At 52.5% G+C, this 16,157-nt stretch overlaps 1 protein-coding gene across 1 annotated transcript; it reads left to right on the top strand.

The window, feature by feature from the left end:
- The first annotated feature begins 9,596 nt into the window (after positions 1 to 9,596).
- AQP8 (aquaporin 8) lies at positions 9,597 to 15,662 on the top strand. The gene is made up of 6 exons (XM_084537014.1): positions 9,597 to 9,732; positions 10,002 to 10,266; positions 12,752 to 12,878; positions 13,737 to 13,951; positions 14,861 to 14,995; positions 15,151 to 15,662. The coding sequence occupies exons 2-6, from the start codon at positions 10,010 to 10,012 to the stop codon at positions 15,191 to 15,193; spliced, it is 777 nt and encodes a 258-aa protein (XP_084393140.1). The 5' UTR covers positions 9,597 to 9,732; positions 10,002 to 10,009; the 3' UTR covers positions 15,194 to 15,662.
- The last annotated feature ends 495 nt before the right edge of the window (positions 15,663 to 16,157 follow it).

The following is a 16,157-nucleotide window of genomic DNA, read 5'->3' as shown; positions in this document are numbered from 1 at the left end:
TATTCATTTCTATTTTGGTGATTGTTTTTCCTTTGCCAAATGCCTCAACAAGGGTATTTTATTTTAAAAAGTAGCTGCAAGCATAAGCAGCCATTTCAGTATGCTGTATGCTGTGTGAATTCCTGTAGTATACAAGTGTCTGGCTTTGGAAATAGTTGATACGGGTTTGGACTAGGGAACGAGGTTACTGAGATTCCAGAAAAACTAAACACTTCTTAGAAGTGACAGTCAATTTCGGAGAAACAGAAGTAGGAAAAGAAATGGCCTTTACTTTGCTGCCCTCCTCTCACAGTCAAGTACCAATTTTAGTCACTAGTAGCTACAGGCTGCCTGCTGTAATGTTGGTATCAAGCTGATTTCGTAAATGACAAGGCACAGAAATACAGTATTTGCTCTGCTTGGTCTTTGCTAAGTGTTCCTCAAAGGGAAGAGATGGATCCTCTGTGCAGCAATGAAAGGAACTTAAAAACTTTTGCTTTCAAGATGACAATCGTAATAGTATGCTTACGTCTGCGCTTTCTACATTTGGGCTTAGCTGTGTCCTTCTGCTGAGAGGCATGTGCAGGCTGTCTTGGTCTGTGTTAGTGTTGACCCTTTCTCTTTGCAAATGCAGGAGACCAGAAAGGTGTGACTCATTTTAGCACCTTGCCATCAAAGTTCCTTCTTTTACACAGAAGCTACAGCCAGAGACTAAAATTTGCCATTGATGGTTTTCCATTGCAGTTGCCTGCTGTCTAGATTGGAACAGTAGACTTGCTGAGCCTGTTCATTGTGAAGCAGGGGGCAGTTAGCCTGCTGCATTTAATGGCCTGCAGCTTCTGTTTGGTTTTTTTTGTTTGTTTGTTTTGTTTTTGTTCTGCATTCTGGTTTTACACTCTTGTTACTTAGAGATTTTTAATCTTTCTCTGTGTGTGTCCATGTGCTCTATCATACTAACATGAATCCAAGGAACTAAATTTGACAAGCATCTATGAATCTGTCTCAATTCCATCTGAGTCCTTCAAACTTACTGCCTAGCCAAATGTAGCGTCTTTGCCAGAGACCTGGGAAATGATAAAAGCGCTGTGGCTCCATGCCCGTTTTCAGTATACAGTTTCTCCTGACTCTGTGTGGCTGTGCAAAGGGTAGATATTCATCTGGCATGGGGAAGAATACCAGCATGCAACTGCTTTCTTGCTGCTTGCCCCTTCAGAAAGTTGGTGACAGAAACTGGCCTCTAAAGATCCACGAGTGAGTACTGAAACCTTAATTTGGGTATGGTTCACTGATACTACCAAAAGACAGGAGTATCAGAGTCACAAGGGCAAAATTGTATGAATAAAATGTCATTTGAAACACTGCCAGTGCAAAATTATATCTGCAGTTACTACTCAGCATAAAAATTGAAAACGTTCCCTACGGAAAAACCTTTGTCCTCCCTCTGTGGTGTTCTGGTTTTGTTTCAGAGAATGACAACTGAAAGGGCTTGAAAACTCTAATGGGACAATGACAAAAAGGCAATGGCATGTTTCTAGGCTGAGATACAGGCTTTAGAAAAGGTAAAAAAAAAAAAAAACCCTCAATCTCAGTCAGTTCTGCTGTATTTCCAGAAATTGTTTCTCCTCTTCTGCTGTTCGTCACAGCTGGATCAGCAGTTTGTCTTTTGCTATGGATGTGCTGTCCATGAGGCCAAGCTAAATTTTCACAGAAAGATGGCTCTGATTCTACCAAGGGTAATGGCAGTCTGGGAAAGGTTCCGTTGTCGGTTCTGCTCAGGTGGTTTCACGCTGCCCAGAAGCTTGCTTTATTGCCACCTAAAGCACGGTTACTCTGCAAATGTGCTCAGCCCTGATCTTTCTAACTTTGCTAGTCAGGCCTTGGGCTGTCTAAAATTGTGATGGCTTTTTAACACACGGTCTCTTCACTGGCAGTTGTTTTGATCTGGGTTTTTGTTGGATTTGTTGCTTTTTTGGTCATTTTCCTACATTTGAGGAGATTCTAAAACTTTCTAAAAGAACTCTTATATAACATCTTTCTTTAGGCTGGGATTCTGAGGTGTCACCTCGGTGCCCCTTCACCCCCAGCCCTTTTCCTTTACCCAACAGCTATTTTCCCAAGTCTGAAAATCCTGTCAGTCTTTCCTATGGATGCTGCCCCCTTCTGACTTTTTCGGAATTCATCAGTACCGCATCTTGGATCGTGCTGCAGACCATTAAGCTGCTTTTCTTGCTTTTAATGAGCTTATAGCATACGGGGCCCTTCCACCTACAGATACTGACTCACGGGAGTTTTGCTACTGTGCGGTGTGTGTGCCGATTGGGAAGTCGCTTGCTAGATCTAAGACATAACGTTATGAAAGCATGAGTAGAGGTTGGGCACTTTATTGGTTGTTTCAACTTCTAAGAAAGAGTAAAGTGCTCCTGAAAGAGAAAGCAGTAAATGTTTTACCTCTTCCCCATTCAGAGTGGACTGTGGCACTGGGGGGGTTGTGGTTGAACTGGGATCTGTTGTTCGACCAGCTGGTTTTCTCTACTTGTAATTCCTTTTGCTTCAAGTGAGCTGAGATAATGGAATTTCGTGCCTTTTTTTCTTAAATCAGGAGAATTGCTGTCATTTGGGAGCAGGCTCATATCTTCTTTGTCCTCGTAGTGTGCATTAGCCGTGTTGCAGATGCCTTTCCATCATCTGGAAATGAGCCATGCAAAATCTGTAGCCCTGCTGATGGCTGACAGGTGAGCCTGCTGGAACGGAGCACGGTGGTGGCTCTGCTGTGCCATTGCTTTTCAGCCATCAGGAATCAGAATTCATCTTCTTTCCAGCCTCATCACATAGCTAACTGTCCTTGAACATATCTGATGTTCTCTCAAAATTCCCCTTCTAATGTATTTAAAAGCTAGTTCCTACTTTCTTCTGTATTCACATAGATGCAATTTTCTTCCTTGTGGTTTAGGGAATAAGAATTTATTAATGGATGACTAACCTCAGTGTTTGAGACTCCTCTGTACAGCCTTGACAAGATACCTGATTCTGCCTGCAGTACTTTTTGATGTTCTTCTCCTTGATCTCCGTCCCCAGACAGCTCCAATCTGGCTCGCTGGCATTGGCGTTACCTGGACTGAGTGCCATACAAGCACCCAGTGAAAGATGGTGTCCATCCTGAAAAACACCTTGACTTGAACCGATGTGCAAAAAGCATCGGAAATAAACATGAACATTAAACATGAATCTGGGGGAAACGAGATTGTGCAGTGCCACAGCTCATAGCTAAGTCTGACAGGTTATGTGACAGTTAATCTCTCCTTTAGTAAGAGCCATGGTTCAAAAAAAAGACAAAAGCTCTAAACACCCTTTGCACTACAGGAGTGTAACACATCTTTAACCCAGTTTTATGAATGGGAGCCAAAGCAAAGTCTCACCTGCTCTGGAACAAACCAATGTGTTTGAACCGGTCACCATCTGAGGTGCAGACACTGAGTTGTTGCCTTTTGCATGTAAAGATGTTTTGAATGTAGCTCACTGCAGGAGAAGGCGTTTGCTCTGTCAGGTTTTTTTTTGTCCCCTTGTTTGCCATGGCTTAATCCTCTCTGTGTGAGGAGATGTCTCTGCTGGCATGAGGCAGATACTGGCGGGATTTCTGCTCACCCACTTCATTTTTAGGTCGTCACACAATCCATTCATCTGAGGGCAGCACGGCAGACTGCAGCAGAGGTGTGATAGGTGAGGTGGGATGAAAGGCGCGGTAGGTGCCCTGGCTGATCTTTGTCTCGCCAAATCTGACTTTCCATCTTGCAGCTGTCAGCTGAAAGGTTCCGCATCCAGCCCGGAGATGGGAAATCAGTCCTGTAAGAACTCTCCAAGAGTCTCCTCTGGCTCGGCTGCCAACTGTGGTAGAGAAAGTAGGTCATGTTGTGCTGCAGGGTTACAGCAGGATCAAAAGAATTTGTGATACTCGGGAGCTTGTGTGGGGAAGACGGGTGTGGGAAGTCTAGCTCTCATGATTACGCTAAGATAAATAAATCTTTCACCTCTCTTCAGGGAATATTTGGTTTTGGAGAGTGCCTGGTGGGGCTGAGATGATGCTACTTTGCTGGAAACTTACTAGCAGAAAATGACAGAAGGGTTTTCTAGCCAAGAGATGGAGATGGCCTTTGCCTTTGGCTGCTTCTCACCGTGGTTTGGGTGATCCCTCTTCTCGGCAGAGGCTCCCCAGAGCCTCACAGTGTGCTTCTGCCTCTGTTTTCTGCATGCACCCCAGCCTTTTGGTACCGACAGAACAGTTCAATTCACCCCTGCAAAAGGTTTGTTGAGAGAAGAAGAAAAAAAACTACGCTTGGGTAAGCTGCAAGGGGAGGGTCACCTGCGCTTCCCCCAGCAGCCCCCTCCAGCGCAGCAGCTCGGTCTGCTCCCCTCGCCTGCTCACAGCTTCCCGAAGGACTTCTGTCAGGTGCTGCCTGTGTGAGCTCCGGTTGTCTTCAGTGGGGTGAACAGAGTGGAGCCAGAGCAACTTTGTGCTGACTGGAGAGGCCGCGAGCCAAACCTGGATGGCAGCCCCACCCCTAGATAAGGGCACTGCGCTCTCATTTTTGCCGCTAGGATACCTCCTGTCAGCCCTAAATTTAGCTCTGGTCTTCACGCTATGGCCACACCCGTGTCATTTTGTTAAAGGTCATTTAAAAGTACTTCAGATACTTTCCTCTGTCTTACTGAATGTGGTTTGTGTGCCTGTGCATGTAGTGCCAGCAGGAGGTTGGATGTGGGCAGGAAAAGTTCTCCTGCAATCCTGTAACGCTGCTCCTTGCTCTGTCACTAACCAGTTGTGGAGCACCTGAGAAGTTGCATCTCCCACCCGTCCTGCATCACACATCCCCCTACAGGGACACATCCTGCTGGCCACAGAGCTGGGTCTGGGCAGGGGGTGCTCCAGGGGGGTTGCAGAGAGCGGGGGCTATAGCAGTTGCCTGCCCGTGCTCACCGCTTTCAGGCAGGACACACTTGGTGCTCCCTGCTTGCTGCGGGTCTGAGGCTGAGGAGTGTTACGCAGCCAGGGGTCGGAGCCCAGTTGCTGTGGCAAACCAAAGAGGCTGGACCATGCATCCCCCACCTGCCTTTACAGTGCCTGCCACAAGCTGTTCCCAGCATTCAGAAGAAAATCCTCGTGCTGGGTCCTGATCTTCACCCCGTCCAGGCTTCACCCAGCATTTAGGTGACAGAGCTCTGCTGTGCCTGTCTTCCCTTCGAGTGACCTGGGCCTGAGCACTGCCTACTCACTTGTGAAAGATCAATTAGTCTCCTTCTAAAGAATTATATTAACTAATTCTTCACAGGAGTTACCCAGCTCTTCATACCTAGGAACTGAACGTGAAGCAGTCGCTAGCTTAGCACACGGCGTTTCAAGCTTCTCTGAAAAGTTACCAGTTCTTAATTTCATGCTTACAAGGCTTCTCACCTCTGCTGCTGTGGTGCAGGCAAATGGGGTCCCTGAGAACTGAAAGGCTCTGTTACAGCCAGCCCCACGGGATGCCTGTGGGAGCCCGGCATTACCCGTTGTGGGGACGATGCTCACACTGCACAGGGCTAGGAGCATCCTTCCCTTCGTTGAGAGCTCGGTGGATTTTAATTTTAAATGTCAGGATTAAGGTCTAAGTATGGCTTCATCCTACTGGTTATTTTCCATTCTTTCAACCCAGTCTGACCCAAATCTGTCCCTGTTTTCTAACAGAAAAAGGTAAGTCTGTCTTAGGAACCCTTGGAAATTTCCATCAAGCATTACTGTAGCAATCTGAAGTAAAGCTATTAGGCAACAGGACCTATAAATGAGCAGAGGTCAGCTAACCTGTGTTACTGCTACGAGATGCAAATAATTCTGCAAGTTCTCATTCAGTAACAGTTGTGTAATCATTAGATTATCAGTCTCCAAGATAAATACTGTAAAGATAAGGCAGTGACAAGTGGCTTGCCTTTGCCTTCTTTATTGCTTTTCAAAAGCTGAACGTGGATGCCGGCTATGCTGGGGTCTTTCATTGCAGCAATGCCGTTGTGCAGCCCCTAAATATTTTGTTGACAATTTTTATAGACATCCTGTCAGAATTCTGTCCCATCAAACGTACCTGTGCTGATTCAGCAGACTCAAGGTATGCTCAGGTCCTGCAGCTGGGCACTGTTGAATGATAATGGTGCTTGAGGGTGTTCTGAGTCAAGTGTCTGCTTAAGTACTTCGAATTTAGAGTCTGTGAGTGGGGATACTATTGTTCATATTAAAAAGCATGCAAAAGGAAGGCTGTGGATCTCCATAATTAAGCAGGAAGAAAGAGAATGAAACATTTTTGGGGGCGCTGGACTTAATAAAGGTATTCAGACTTCTTTGTACAGATAGACGGACGTGAGAAATGTCTTCTATGGTTCCTAAAAAGTATTTTTCAAAGCTGTTGCTTGTTTTGTATTGCCATTTCCTGTACTAATTGACACAGTTGCTGTTGTCACTTATTTAACAAATCCACATTATCAGTGCAAGCACAAACAAGGACAAAAATAAATGTCTGATAATATGAACAGATTTATCTGTTCTTATCCCCACGCCTTTTTCCATGAGTGCAGATTGTATTAAGCTTGCTGAACAAACCTTATTTCCAAGTATTTAATCTTATCCATGAGGGGCAAAGGGTGCTACGAGCAGGGCTGTTTTCTTCATGTGTTTTTAGTATCTCTGAGCAAAAGACAGGTGTAGGAGCACCCTCATCTGAGGATTGGCATTGGATAGTGTTGTGTTAAGACTGAGCTTAAATTGGGTCTGTGGTAATCTTGCTGCCTGTTACCTAAATTGTATTATGCTGGAGAGTTGCAAGTCAGGGGAAATCACGGTGCAGAGTAAACATAAAGGAAATCCAACGCCACCTCTGCCAACTCCTGATGATAAATATAGATCATTTATGTGGCTGCTGTAAACTGCTGATTGCATGGGAGTGCCCAGAGAGCCAGGAACGTGCTGGGTGCCATTCCTCTCCCTGAGGACCGCTCACTCAGCAGCTCCTGGCTTTGCCCGGGGTCTTGCTGGAGATGTGACTTTTCTGACCGTGCTGAGCAACCCGCAGCCCTGTTGTCCCACGTGCCATCCTGGCACTGCAGCGTTGCAGGGCCGAAGGCTTCATGCACCCCACAGCCGACCTGCACCGGGTGCTGCTGCCTGGGGCTGCACGGGGCACGGCGCGGAGCCAAACCAGTGCCAGGCTCATGCACTGGCAGGAGGCACACCGAGGATTTGTGCACTCCAGAGCACTTCAGGAGCTGCAGCTGACAGGTGCTGAAGAAATCGACACTGTTTTTATCATGTTGTTTTTGTCTCTGTTTTTAAGGTTAACTTGAATTACAAACAGGGAGGGTTATTTTCCCTTGGACCCATCTTTACCCTGAGATGGAGAGATGAAAGCACAGCAGCATTCCCTGGAGTCCAGGGAGAAGGCACAACACTCCAAATTGAACTGTTTTGATCACAGCACATCAGCTGTGGCCCTGCAGATTTTTTTTCCTTGCCCTAATCTTCCTAAACTAAGTCAGTCAGGATTTTGCACGGCGCTGAAATTTCTGGAGCCAGTTTGCTCTGGCAGTCTCTCAGTCCCACATGGCAGGTACAGGCTGCCTAGGCAGCTCTGGCTGGCATGTTGCATGGAGCTGTTCATCTGAAACTTGCACCAAGAGGCCAAAAAATCCCTCAATATTGTGCTTCTGCTCTGTTCTGTTTCAGTCCTGTGCTTAGTAAAAAATGATTCCTTTGTTGTCTGAATGCCGAGCATTTCCTCCCGAAGGCTCAGCCAAACATCCCTGCTCCCCAAACAATAATGGTAAATGTTTAAAAGCCAAGGACGCTGAGTTAATCTTCACTTTTGGATTGTGACCTTCCAGTGCTCTGAAGCCACTGCTCCCCTGGGACAATGCTGCCGAAGCCTTTACGGCCCCTGTCGGGGCAGGAGGGTTTGGTGCTGCAAGAGGCAGCAGCCGGGGAGCAGCCTCGTGGTGCTGGTCCCGCTCTGCTGCCAGGTGCTGTGCGATGCCACGATGCCAGGTCTTTGTTAAGGCGCTGTAAGGAGTGCCGGGTGGGATCTGGGTGTGTGCTGCAGCTCTCATGAGCACCCTGAAAAATAGAGCTGGTCTGCTTCCTTTTGCCCGAGTTAAAACCCCTCTCGGTGAAACTCCCACCTGGCTGCGCTGTGAGGCACGGTGCTGGGGCTCGGTGAACCTGCTGGGAGCCTGCTCGAGCTCAGTGCTTGGCAGCTGAGGGCATCGAACCAAGCACTGTCCTGTGTTATGGGTCAAAGAGGAACCCAAAGAGCAGCCAGCCCCATGACCGACTTTCAATGTTCCATCGACTTCTATAACCTCTGGCCAAGAGTTTTTGTCTGCAGGAAACAATCTCAGAAAGGGAAGCGAGCTGACAGAGGTCCCTGAAGTGGGATTCCCTCTTCCCTCTGGCCTGGCCTGCGTCTGCGCATGGCCAGCAGCAGCCCCCTGTGAGACAGGCAAGTGGAAATTTCCTTCCTATCCGCAGCGTCTTGTGAAAACATCATAAAACATCTGCGGCGTTCTTTACCCTTGCTTACAAGAGAAAAAATACCAGTAAACCCCAATCCTTAATTACCCACCACAAACATGAACCACTGCAAGCGATTGCTCAAGGAGGTGAAAAGCCCCAGCGCTTGTCTTTTGGTTGGTGGTCAGCATCCAGCCCTGTTCGGATGATGGATGTGTCCTCGCTGTTTGATGCAGGATGACTGCACAGCCCCGAGCCCTTGTGCCACCAGGGCTGTGCCTGCTCTGCCCCTGGCAGCAGCGCGGTGTCCCCTGGGTCTCCTGCCAGGCTGCAGCCTCCTGGTCCCCATCTCGTGTACTGGTGGCATCTCCGTGCCCTCCCCTGGGGCTTGGGTCAGGATTTCTGTGCAGCGATCCTTTATGCAGCGGGGAGGTGTAAGGGAGTTGGTATAGGATCAGCTTCTGAAGCTGCCGGTGGATCCCTGGACACCCTTGCCATCAAGGTCTGTCTGTGCCAATGCTGTCTTTAAGGTTTTAAAGCCCTTTGGTGTTAACGCAGTAACACAGAGCCAGTGCCTTATGACCAGCAGCATAATGACATGGGGTGGTTTTTGAAGGGGGTGCCCTGGCAAGGAGCATGGGCTTCAAGTGCTTGGTGAGCAAAGGAAAGGAAAGGCTTTCTCTCCATTTCTCGGGGAACTCTTGGACCCATGCATGTCCCTGTGCAGGCAGTGGTGTGGGCTTCTCACATGTACTACCTTCTGCAGGCTGCCCAGGAAAGCAAGCCAGCTGGTCTTCAAACAGGTGCTAGCATTTTGGCTACCTACAGCTCACACCATGGGAGGAATTGCATCCTGCATGTTGGCAGAAAACCCTAGACCGATGATGACAACAACAAAATAAACAAAACAAAATTGAAAAGAAAAACAAACCACCATGTGAAGAAAAAAAAAAAAAAAAAAAAAAAAAGTAAAACCTTGAACCGAGGAATGACTGTGATAAAGAGGTTTTATATTCCTGGGGGCTGGCCTATCAGCTTTTATTGCCCCCTCTTTTTTTTTTTTTTTTTTTTTTAACAATGCAAATCCAATCCGTTTTTTAGAGCCTCCCAGCCACTGCCTCCCCATTCAGGGCAGGGGGAGCCTTCCAGCAGCTCGGACAGCGCGGTGCTCCCCCGGCACCCCACCAGGGCTGTGCTGGCGTCCGGCACTCCCAGCTTCGAGCTCTCGCAGGGTGAGTGTCCCCCGGGGGCAACGCGGGCATCTCCTCCCTCCGGGCTGTTTGCACTGACCCGGTGTGGAAGCCTTGCTCAGCACCAGTGCCAGCAGCCTCTACCTCCCCTCGGCTGTGCCCGGCACGCCCGAGGAGCAGAGTCTGGTGCTTCCAGCACGCGCTGCCCCTCGAGGACCCACGTGGGCAGCCGGGTTCTCCAGTCCCTGGGCAGGTCCCCGATTGTGCCCGAGGGACCGGCTGCCACCAGGACTCTGCCTGCTTTCTTCCAGCTCCCCTCATGGCTGCTGCCGAGAGCAGTTGCTCCTCCATGAAGGAGGTGATGGTGGACGTCGACAGCAAGCAGCAGCGTGCGAAGCCCCACTGGTATGAGTGCTACATCCAGCCCTGCGTGGCCGAGCTGCTGGGCAGCGCGCTCTTCATCTTCATCGGCTGCCTCTCCGTGGTGGAGGATGCCGGTGGCACGGGGCGGCTGCAGCCCGCCCTGGCCCACGGGCTGGCCCTGGGGCTCACCATCGCCGTCCTGGGGAACATCAGGTAAGGGGCTGGGGTCCTCCTGCTGCTGCGCCCGCTGGGACCCCTCATGTGGGCAGAGGGAGATGCCCGCTTCCATCGTGCCCCCTGGTTAACAGCAATGACTGTTCGGGTGGTGGGTGGTGGTTTAGTGCCTGGGGTCTGGGGGAGGTGGTTTGGCTTCTGGTTGCAACGTTTTGGTTTTAGCCCTTCTCAACAGATAATAAAAAAAAAGAGAAAGCTGAATCAAAAGTATCTCTTGGGAAAGCTTAGGCATTTCCTTTTAAAAGGATGTCAGAATGAAGCATTTTGACCCAAGTATGCTATTCCCCTGGGTATTTTCAGGTGAAATACCTGTATTACATTTACAAATGGTTTTCATTCCTCTAAAGCAACATTTAGACAAACCTGCTCATAGAAAAAGGTGTAGTTTGACTCCAAGATAGAGCTTTATCCTGAATGGAGAAGCTGAAATGGTCCCTGCGGAATTTCGCTCCCTTCTCTCTGTGTTTCCCAGCCAGATCCTTGCAGCTCAGGGACAGGGGGCTCCGGGGGCTGCCCCCACTGGGTGCAGGTGCTGGGAAGCCTCCCCCAGGCTAGGGAGCTTTGCACATCAAGGCTTGTGTGCGAGCCAAGGGACAGTGTCGTACCAGCACCTGCTTAGGATGGAATCGCACCCCAAGGTAAAATTCGTGCAACTGCCACCACATGAGCTGGGGGTGTGTGTCCCAGAGGAGCCCAGCAGCTCCCCGGGCACCCCCAGCCCCCTCACAGCCCCTCTGCAGCCAGGGAAACAGCACCGAGTGCTGTGCCATGAAGAGGTGCCCCGAGGCTCCCCCTCTGCTCCCCACCGATGGGACAGGGACCAGCATGGGAAGGGCAGCTCCTAGCCGTTATCTCTGCTGGCTGTGGACGTGTGCTCTTAGTAGGACAGGCTGCAGCCCCTGCAGTGGGTTATAGGGTAACTGGTGTCACTGGCTGTCCCCATCCATGCTGCTGGGACGGGGCTGCTCCAGCCCCGCTCTGCTCCCGGACAAGTCTCTGCAACTCTGCAGCTCCCACCCTGCCCGGGGCAGTTCACAGACACCCTCCTGCCTGGGACCTGGCTCAAACAGCACAACTTTTTGCTGTCATATGATCAGTCTTTAATTATAGCTGAAGAATAAGACGTAATTATGGCTCCTAGACACTCTGACTCATCGGCTTTACCAGCAATTATTATTAGGGCTGATTGGTTATGAAACTCGTTCATTAATGCGAGTCCCGTGATAATCTGTTTTAATTAAAAGGTATCTGAGCTTGTCTTGCATGTGGTCTTTGAGATGAATGATTTGGGCCTGTCAGGAGGCGAGGGCTCGCTGCAGCGTGGGCGAGCCCTGGGCACGGCGTTGCCCTGGTGCTGGGGGGCTCGGCCAGGAGCGCTGGGGTGGCTGCAGGGTGACGGGGGTGCAGGGCCCCCAGGCAGGCGTGAGACCCCAGGGCATCATTGTTCACCTGGTGGATTTCTCTGTTTTCTGAACCCCAGTGAGGAAGGAGGAAGGCTTGTGCCGTCCCTCAGCCACACGCTGCCAGCAGCAGCCACTGCCTTTGGTATTGGGGCTGGGGCTGCCTGTGTGCCTCCACATCCCCCTCCGAGCAGAGGAAATGAACACTGGGAGCCCCAGCAGAGCAGCGGTGCCCGTGGGGCCAGGAGGTGGCCGCAGCCCCAGCCTGGCACGGCGCCTTCCCTGCCCTCTTCCTTTCCTGCAGGACGTGTGTCCTGCACGGGGCAAAGTGTCACGGCAGCAGGCGAGGGAGATTCGTATCAGGGCAAAGTCAAACAGCAGCCAGGCTCTTTGCTTTCCGTGCCTTCGATCTGGGCTGCGTGAGCTGACGCTGAGCGCTGCTGGGGTACGGGATGCCAGCCTGGGGAAGGGTGTTCAGCCGTTCTCAGTGCTGGCACCAGCCCTGCCGTTGCTGTTCTTGTTACTCAGAGCTGCAGGGATGGGTGCCCTGAGGGTGCAAGCAGGAGTCACTCTCCTTTGGGAGTCCTTGCCCTCAGAGGAGCTGGTGCAGAGAGCAGGCAGCAGTTCCCTGCCACGCTGTGCCATGCAGCTGAGCAGAGCAGCAGCCCAGGGCTCGGAGTGTCCCCAGCCTGCAGTGCTGCAAAGCCAGGAGGGCTCCTTCTGCACCCAGCTCCCCTGTGACAGCTCCTGGAAGGACCTGGTGGTCTCCTGAGAGAACCCCAAACCCTTTCCTTCAAACTACACAAGGGCATCTCCTGCCCTGCCAGCACATTATGCCTGCAGGGGGCTGCGTATGGAAATGCTGCTTCTCCAAAGAGTGACTGCAGAGAAGGGAAATGGCCGGATTCTGCTCCCCTGAGTGCACAGCACCTCCTCATGGGAAGGGCTGAAGAAGCATTCGGGGCTCTAGCTCCCAGAAAGTGCCGGACCCCATGGGCAGCTGGGGCAAGGCAGAGTCCGGCTTTGGGGCGAGCCCCGTGCTGAGGCTCCTCTCTCCTTTGCAGCGGAGGTCACTTCAACCCGGCCGTGTCCCTGGGCGTCTGGCTGGTCGGTGGGCTGAACATCACGATGCTCATTCCCTACTGGATCTCCCAGCTCTGCGGAGGGATATTAGGAGCCAGCCTGACAAAGGTACAGGCACTGGGGAGGTCTCCTTAATCATGGGCAAATGCTGGGGTGCAGGGACCACCTTCCTGCTCTGCCAGGGTCAGCCTTGCCTGCCCCAAGCTGATGCATGGCCCAGGGGTCTCCAGCAGTGCACATGATGGCAAGGGTGAGAGGCACTGCAGGCATCGATTCTCCGTGTAATTCAGAGCATGGAATTTCACAAGGCGACCCAGCATCGCAGGGGCTTGCTGCATGGGTGCGGGGCTTATCTGTGCTTGGGGCAAGAGCACCTGGCTTCTCCTCCCAAGTCTCCCGTGGTCTGATTCTGCCCTGGGACAGCCAGCTTCCCACTGCGGGCTCGGATCCAGCAGTGCCAGCAGAGGTGTGGGGGTGCTGCCTCCGCACAGCGCTCTGGGGCTCAGCTAATTAATTCCCCACAGCTGCTGTTCCCCAGAGGTTCATTATACCGTGTTAATCAGGCACAGAGCGATGCACGGCACCTCTGCAGCTTCAGCGACTTTAACGCAGTGTCTGCCTGCCATTTCTGCTTGCTGCACCATTTTGTAACGTTAATTTAATTTGGTGTTGCCCATTTCCAGAGTCTGAGGTGGTCCGCACCGAGCAGCGTGGTGCTGTTTGTGCACTGCAAAGCTCTGGGAGAGCGTGGCTGGCTCATTATCTCAGGAGACACTAAGAGCCTCCTCTAATGAGTTTATATTTGCCAGGCGCTTAGGGCTGGCTTTCAGGAGGAAAGTGATGAGATTAGCTCCTCTTTAACCCGGAGCTATGCCCGCCCACGCTGTCCTGACGGTGAGCACAGATGTCTGTAAAAGCCCACAATATGGAGCGTGGAGGGCACAAACAGAGCTCCCCCCACCACAGGCCGTGACGACGGACGAGCACTACGCCAACGCCACCGGAGGAGCCTTCAGCGGCATCGTGGCCGATGAGCAGATCCCCTCCGTCCTGGTGGGAGAGATCGTCATGACCACGTTCCTGGTGCTCGCGGTCTGCATGGGAGCCGTCAACGAGGAAACCAAGACCCCTCTGGCACCCTTCTGCATCGGCCTCACGGTCACGGTCGACATCCTGGCGGGGTGAGCTCACGAGTCTGCTCCCTGCAGCGGGCGCAGCCCCCTGGGCAGAGCACAGCCAGGTCTGATCCTGGATGAAGGTGCCTCGGGCAGGGGCCAGGAGGGGACCCGAGGCTGCAGGGGTGGCGATCCCACACTGGCAAATCAAACATTTGGCCCTGCTGATAAAGGTGTGGGGGGAATTCCTGGGAACACCCCGAAAAGGTGGCGGAGAGGCTGGAGGCTCGTGTCCAGCACGTGGAGCCCTCTCACCAGACCAATCTCTCCAATTACCTGATAAAAACGAACGGCCGCCCAGGCAGTGTTTACAGTCGGAAGCCCTGAGCAAACAGGAGCAGTTTATCTGGAGCTGTTGCTCGTTGCTCGCTGTATGTCCTCATGGTTGTTAGAACCGCTGCCAAGCTCAGCCTCGGCGCGGGCAGGCGTTTCGGGCGAGCAGCCTGTGTCTTATGTCACTGCAATCAGATAACGAGTGCACGCAATTACAAATGTTAATGGGTTGTTTAGTTAAGGCAGTGCCCCCTCTAGCGGGATTCAGAGCTCTTATTTAAACACTGCGCAAACCTCGAGTGCAAATATTTATCTGTTGCAGTTTTCTTTAATCTGTAAACGCTATTGTCTCTTCTGCCTGGCTCCCGTACCTACGCACAGCGCAGAGCTTTCGCTGTGTAAAACCCAGGCTCTGGGTAAGCCCCAAAATAGGCTCAGCACCCTCACTCGCACTGTGCTGGGTTTTCCCTGTGGGCTGCAAGCACCAGGAGCGAATGCAGCATGCGGCCACCCCAGGGCTCCTGAGCAGGACTGATCCCAGGGCTGCAGCAGGGCAGTGGCTCCTGCCCCGTGTCCTTGCCTGCAGAAGTGAGCAGACCTGGGGCAGGGCTGGGTGAAGCAGCCGCTTCCTTTCTCTTTCAGGGGTGCCATATCCGGAGCCTGCATGAACCCTGCCAGAGCCTTCGGGCCGGCTCTGGTAGCAAACTACTGGGACTACCACTGGGTGTACTGGGTAGGGCCCATGCTCGCTGGGCTCCTCGTCGGCGCGCTGGTGAGGTGCGTGAGGTCTGCCCTTTCCCAGCCCCACGTGTGTCTGACGCTTCGGTCCTCACCTCCTCGTGGGGCTGGGCTGATGCAGTCTCTGTGTTTCACTGTTGCAAGCGTGCATGGAAGATGCCAGCCCTGAGTTTCTCTCTTTTACCTCCCCAAAGGCTCCTGATCGGTGACCAGACGACCCGCCTGTTCCTAAAGTGAGGCCAGACACAGGACTGTGCATGCTGCCTGCTGGTGGGCCACACTCAGCACGCCCAGCGCGAACCCCTCAGCCCCTCTGCCTCCCCCGGGCTTCCCCACCAGCCTGCTGCAGGAAGGCTGCTCCCTCGATGCTGCAGACACCATGGAAAGTGACCCTGGCACCTCCTGCTGCTGCGGGAGCACGCTGTTGGGACAAGCATGCAGCCGAGACAACCACACTCCAGTTGGCACCAGCACCATGGCACCGACCGAGCACCTTGTCCCTCCTGCCAGGGCTGTGTCTGGGCGCCTGTGGCATCCCCCGGCTCTGTCCCCCTGTGCTGCTGCTGCTCCCAGGTCCCCCTCTTCTCCCTGGGGTGGGCTGGGGGAGCCGTGGGTGGCCAAGCAAGGAGCCTGCTGTAACACCAGTGCGGCAGCAAAAAGCTGAGTGAAGCAGCAGCATGGCACGGCTCACCAGTGCTGGCACTAAGAGAGTTCTAAATTCTTAATGACTATTATTTAAGAGGCCTGATGCAGCTCCTGGCTGCGTGCCTTCACGTGCACCTGATGGGAGCTGCCTGGCCCCAAATGTGGCGAGGTCACCGTAAAGCTCTCCTGCTCCTTCAGCACGTCTGCAGCTCCTGTTGCAGCACCCCTGCTGTCCCCTGCAGTGTCCCCTCCCTGTCCAGCCCACGGGAGCCCCCTCCCCAGCCTGCGCCGTGGTCAGCTTCCCTCCCTCGCACACATCCTGGGCTTTTTGCTGCAGAGAGCACCATGGGGAGCCGGTCCCTGCCCATCCTGCTGCCAGCAGGGCTGCCTGAAGCCAGGCGTTGGTTGCAGGCTCTGCAGCGTTTGCGTTAGCTCACGGGCTGTGACAACAGAGCTGCTCCCCCCAGCTGCGTGCCAGGACACCAGCTTTAGTTTTTGGAGGTTTCTTGGCACGCTGAGCAAAACAGCATAAAGGGAAATGGGGATGGGAGGAGGG

Source organism: Aythya ferina, assembly GCF_964211825.1.
Source record: "Aythya ferina genome assembly, chromosome: 15".
Taxonomy (NCBI): Eukaryota; Metazoa; Chordata; class Aves; order Anseriformes; family Anatidae; genus Aythya; species Aythya ferina.
Note: the sequence above shows the minus strand (reverse complement) of the source record. Positions and strands in the feature narration are given on the sequence as shown.